At 38.0% G+C, this 6,423-nt stretch overlaps 1 protein-coding gene across 5 annotated transcripts in view; it reads left to right on the plus strand.

Annotated features, from left to right (window-relative positions):
* Nucleotides 1–3,480, plus strand: part of LOC109104292 (rho guanine nucleotide exchange factor TIAM2-like) — a 99,947-nt gene extending 96,467 nt beyond the window's left edge. For all 5 annotated transcript variants that reach the window (XM_042774445.1, XM_042774443.1, XM_042774442.1 and 2 more), the window contains one exon: nucleotides 965–3,480. In XM_042774445.1, the coding sequence (XP_042630379.1) occupies nucleotides 965–1,581 (617 nt within the window). In that variant the 3' untranslated portion in view covers nucleotides 1,582–3,480. The remainder of the gene's footprint in view (nucleotides 1–964) is intronic.
* The last annotated feature ends 2,943 nt before the right edge of the window (nucleotides 3,481–6,423 follow it).

Here is a 6,423-nt window from a genome sequence, read left to right on the forward strand (position 1 = left end):
CATGACACAGGACTGATGGTAGCGCTCACCTTTTCTTCTCCGGACAAGCCTTTTTCCAGATGCTCCAAACAATCGGAAAGGGGCTTCATCGGAGAATATGACTTTGCCCCAGTCCTCAGCAGTCCATTCACTATACTTTCTGCAGAAGATCAATCTGTCCCTGATGTTTTTTTTTGGAGAGAACTGGCTTCTTTGCTGCCCTTCTTGACTCCAGGCCATCTTCAAAAAGTCTTCGCCTCACTGTGCGTGCAGATGCGCTCACACCTGCCTGATGCCATTCCTGAGCAAGCTCTGCACTGGTGGCACTCCGATCCCGCAGCTGAATCCTCTTTAGGAGACGATCCTGGCGCTTGCTGGACTTTCTTGGACACCCTGAAGCCTTCTTTACAAGAAATGAACCTCTTTCCTTGAAGTTCTTGATGAACCTATAAATTGTTGATTTAGGTGCAATCTTAGTAGCCACAATATCCTTGCCTGTGAAGCCATTTTTATGCAACGCAATGATGGCTGCACGCATTTCTTTGCAGGTCACCATGGTTAATAATGGAAGAAAACAATGATTTCAAGCATCACCCTCCTTTTAATGTCAAGTCTGCCATTCTAACCCAATCAGCCTGACATAATGATCTCCAACCTTGTGCTCGTCAACATTCTCACCTGAGTTAACAAGATGATTACTGAAATGATCTCAGCAGGTCCTTTAATGACAGCAATGAAATGCAGTGGAAAGGTTTTTTTGGGATTAAGTTAATTTTCATGGCAAAGAAGGACTATGCAATTCATCTGATCACTCTTCATAACATTCTGGAGTATATGCAAATTGCTATTATAAAAACTTAAGCAGCAACTTTTCCAATTTCCAATATTTATGTAATTCTCAAAACTTTTGGCCACGACTGTACATCAACAACACATCTTATACAAGATCTTAACGTTCATGACTGCATTCATTTGTGCCCCACAGGTTCTTCCCGAGCATTTCTGCTCTCCAAGCAGCCTTCAAATAACAGTTCCTACCCCAGCAATGATCCTCTGAGGCTGTGTCTACCAGATTCAGATTCAGCCAGTGTAAGCAGTGGAGCCACCAGCAGTGCCAGCGCTCCTGTGGATCAGCCGTCACGCCCGCACCAGAGTGGCCTCAAAGAATCCAACATCATCAGTGACAAGGACAATGAGACCAATGACCAGCAGTCGCAAGACTGTCCCAGTGCAATCGAGGCCCAGTTCTGCAGGCTTCGGCTGACCGAAGAGGCCTCCCAGGCACCTGCTCCCCATGTGCATCCAGAGAGCGAAGAAGTGGACACTCCAGAAAGGCAGTCTGCTATAAAGCGAGCTCACTTCAGCGCGATAAAACGCAAGTCTGGCAGAGGCACGAGTAGCCTCAGACGCAGCCAGGTAGCCCTACTGAACATGCGTCGACATAGCCACTCTTTGGACAGCCAGACTGAGGCAATGGCAAATAGCGTGGACCTTAACTCGCTTCTGGAGAAGGATTTCAGCGTGCAGAGCCTGACCTCTGTTGTCAATGAGGACTTCTTCTATGACAACACCGTGGAGGCAAAAAACGGGACTACTTCATAGTGTCTATCACCTGGCCACCACAGAACAAAGTTTAGCATGGCTTCAGAGCCTATATGCTTGACCTGGTGTTGAGCCACATTATCCCATGCAGCCTGTCTAAAGTTATTAGTCAATTCAGGGAAGCAACTGAGGCCAGAAAATTCATTTTCACCTTTTGTGGAACCACAGTTCGACAGACCTTCATTCAGAATGGTGTTGAGCATTTCATAATTCTCCATGATCCACAGCACTGATTCACTGAACTGGCCACATAACAACTGTTTGCACCAGAGAACCAAATTACCTGCCTTTACTCTGCTTAAATGGCATCCTGATGCAAAACTAAGACCAGTCTGCTCTCCCACACAAACATACGAAAAGCTGTCCAACTATCCAAGAACCAAATTCTGTTAGGTTTTAAATTTTGCCTTGTGCTTTGGACACTACATATGCTTATTGCTTTAAATCTAAGCATTGCTTCTATCTTTGTCATGGGTTTGCTTTGTATAAAACATTTTATTTATTAGCAGGTTTCTTTTTACATTTTTTTAATAGGAATCCAAAATGGTTTAAGACTTTGGAAGGAGCTCTTAACAGAAAAACTACCCATACCCAGTGCTTTATTTGAGCTGGAACAAGGCTGATCCCCCTCCTCATGCACCAGTTAAAGACGCTCCTGCATGTATAATATGGTTATGTCAATAACTTTATCCCCTTATATGAAATAATAAATAAAAGTAAGAAATTAAATATGCGTGTCATCCATGCCAGGTTTTGTGGGTTTTATTTCCACTGTAATAAACTACTGTAATTGGTGGATACTGATTTGTGTGTGAGGGGAGAGGAAGCTTACTTAATTGGGAATGTAGAACAATGCAAATTCTTCTTCTTTGTTTGTTTACAAAAAAAATAAAAAAAATTACTTCATAAACAGATAATTAAATCCTCAAAACTTAAAATATTCCACACAAACAGGTATACAGGAAAATTGCTTTTACATTAAAGAGTTCTACAACGAATTTTAATACAACAAATTTTAGCATTTAAATATATATACAAAATTTGTTACATTTAAACTTGTTTAACAAGCATTTTAGAAGTAAAAATTACTCATTTAATCTTTGCGAAAAGACTGATGCGATTTGTTTAGGTGACTGACATCGTTGTTTTGCATAAAATAAAATCATTTACAGCAAAGAAACTGTTTTACAGATTAAATAAAACACACAAACCTATATTTTACCAAAGAAATGCAAGTTGCATTTCTTGAGAACCTCTCATCTGGAGAGGATGCTAAATATCCATGCTCATTACAACTGCTGCGTTGTTGTGACTGTCCTGTCCCCAGAGCTGGGTTACACAAAAACTACCCAAACACTAAAAACAGTTTGGGTTGAAATAAAAGAAATATGCCACTTAAAAATAATATATATATATATATATATATATATATATATATATATATATATATATATATATATATATATATATATATATATATATATAAATTGAAATAAAATAACCCCTGATTTTTTTTGAGTACATGCACACACTAGAAAAGCAACTGTTGCAAGCTGTTAATCACTTAAGTTGGTTCACCAAAGCTCCGTTACCTATCCCTCCCTATCCCTCCTCTTGCCGGGTCTTTCACCCTGCTTTATTCCAGGCCCTTGCAATTTACAAATTAAGCACTGCACATACTGTTGTTACAAGGTCACATGGTCAGCTGTAAATGTTCAATCAGGAATTTATATGTGCTGTGCTGAAATTAAGCCTGCAGTTGTCTTTTTTTTTTTTTTTTTTTATGTTTAAATGTGTAAATAGTATTTTTTTCATGGGTCACTGTAACTTAATTTTAAGAGTTTATATACTTTTAACACTTCACAGTCAAAAACTATAATAAAAAGGTGTCTGATTTCATTTATTTTTGTCCTAATGATTTCCTGTTTTCTGCAAAAAGCAGCAACATTTTTTCTTTGTTGTTGTTTGATAAAAACAAAGGAGTAAACTGCACACATTAAGTTACAAATGAATCATGCATTTAGCATTTGATTTGAACATTATGAAGAAAAGATGCAGGTCTTAGGGACACAAAGAACACAAATCTCATTAGCACACATTACAGTTTTTTTTAATACTTACAAAGTTTTCTAAACTAAGATCAATTTCTCAACTCTACAAAAAAAAAAAAAAAAAACAGACAACATGAAAAATGTCACATCTTGCAAACACCATTCAAAACTATATTAACTTCTAAAAATGGTGTTTTTCAGTAGAAACAGTACAATCAAACATAAAATAATTAGCCACATAAACGACAAATTACACACAGATGTGAGAAATACACAACACTCCTGTGTCTTTTGCTTGTTCAGAGTGCAGTGGATGCATATGCACATTTACACTGTATATACAGTATGAATGTAAAACTGATGAATTTTACACAGTTATGCAACTGAACTGAATCAATACTGACTTGAGCTGTATAATGACACTACTGACTTGTTAGAGCTGCTTTACAGAAGAATTTGAATTTGATACTATTGTGAAAAATATATAGTGTATAAAGCGACATAAAGTTGACTTTTTGACTTGGGTTGTAGGCATATATATTTTAGTTTTTTATTTTTAAGAAATTTGCTAAGATGTTAAAAACCTGTTTTTTGCTTTACCATTATGGTGTATGGAGTGTAGATTGATGTGGGGAAAAAGTAATTTAAAGCAGTTTAACAAAAGGCAGCAACATAAAACATGAAAAAAAAAAATATGAAGGGGTATGAATACTTTTGCAAGGCACTTATATATATATATATATATATATGTATATATGTATATATATATATATATTGTACGTACATAAACACACACAGATACATGCACACATAGTATATAGTATATATATATATATATATATATATATATATATATGAATATATATATATATATATATATGAAAAAAAAAGTGAAAGTCATGACATTTGCGGAATTGGTGCTCTGCATTTAACCCATCCAAGTGCACACACACAGCAGTGAGATGTGAACACACCGTGAACACACACCCAGAGCAGTGGGCAGCTATATATCCAGCACCCGGGGAGCAACTGGGGGATCAGTTACTTGCTCAAGTGCACTTCAGCCATGGGTATTGAGGGTGGAAGAGAGCGCTGTTCATTCACTCCCTCCCACTTACAACTCCTGCCAGCACCGAGACTCGAACCTGCGACCTTCGGGTTACAAGTCCAACTCTCTAACCATTAGGCCCAAGCTTTCCCCATATATATAATGTAATCAGAAAATTTAAAAAATAAGAGAACAAATTATGTGTAAGTGTTTTCACACATGATCACTGGGATGGAGGTCATCAGTAAATGAGTGTGCCATTTAAGTGGCAGTGTTTCCCAAATGAAACAAAACAGCTGTGCTTATAGGTTTGCAGACTTGGTCTAAAGATTAGGTATATGAGTGAATGGTTTTACTGAGTGGGCCTCAAGTACCACTTTTACTGTCTAAGCAATTAATAAAAAAAAAAATCTGTATAAAGGCTATGAAAAATAAATTATTCAAGTCAAATAATTTTTAGGTAACAATGGCAATTGTTTTTCTTTTCCTTTTCTCCGACAGATGGATGTCAGCCTCTAGCTGTAAAAGGATTAAAGCATTCCCATAGCTGCTTTATGATGTGACAAGTCTTCTGGACAACCCCCTCTCTTCCTCTGTTCAATATAGAAAGGGAGATTAGGAACTGTAATTGATCAATGTAATTTTCCTTCTTACCTAGCAGCGTTACGTATTAATTCACAGTGTTCTCAAACTATACTTCCCATTACTTTATTTGAATCCCCTTGTATTTCCTAAAAGCTTTTCTTTCCCCTTGCCCTTGCAGAGTGCTTAAAGGTCAAAATGTTTTTTTAGATTAAAAAAAAAAAAAAAATCATGATAACTGATAAAAATGTCGCCATTAAGAGTCTGTTGTCTGTTGCATTAGATTACATTAGTGCTTGTTGTTAACGATTTCCTCTATTGTGTTGTGAAGGTGAAGCCCTGTATGGTTGCTGCCCAACTGTCTTATTGTCTGATGCCTGAGTTTCAGTTCTTCTCTGAAGTCATAGTCAACGAGGCCTTGGTTCTTGGTTCTTACTGTAGGCGTCTGCTAAAGCCCTGAATTCAGAAATAGAGATCTCTGTGGGCCGTAGTGTGGGATCCACATCAGCACTGCGCAGCAACTCTTCCATCAGTTCTTGACGCTGAGACTCTGGGAATAGCATCCTGCAGCAAATAAAAAAAACAGTCATCACACGCTGACACAATGAGTTAACGTAGATAACTTGAGAAGCGCATGGAAGTGACGTTATATGGTCTGTGTGGATGTTCGCTTAGCGCTTGTCAAACTAAAAAAGAGGCGACACATACAGTTTATGTTGCTGCTGAAATTACAGATGTTCTCCCTCACATTCCTCACTTCACTGACACTAATTGGCGAGCTCCTTCCCAACTTCCAGCTCCTGAAGGGCCAAATTCCTGCAACATTGAGCTCCAACCTGCCCAAGAAATTTCTAGTAATCCTGAACACCTTGAGTAGCTTCAGGTTCAGGTGTGCTTAATTAGGATTGCAGCTGAACTTTGAAGGACAGTGGCCTTTCAGGAGCAGGACCGGACATCCCTGAAATTTTTTCAAAGTATGTATTTAATGTTTTGCTGGATGAACATTCAACACTGTACTTCATATCTCTGTATCTACCCTGACTAAAATCCAGTGCTTAGTTGTAGCCAAATGAAACTGAGAATAGAGGTAAAGAGAGAGGTGTTTTGAAAAGTATGCCAGGGAAATGCTTACTCAAGTCCTCTGCGGCAGTGCTTCCTCCG

This window comes from Cyprinus carpio, chromosome A17, assembly GCF_018340385.1.
Source record: "Cyprinus carpio isolate SPL01 chromosome A17, ASM1834038v1, whole genome shotgun sequence".
NCBI classification, from domain to species: domain Eukaryota; kingdom Metazoa; phylum Chordata; class Actinopteri; order Cypriniformes; family Cyprinidae; genus Cyprinus; species Cyprinus carpio.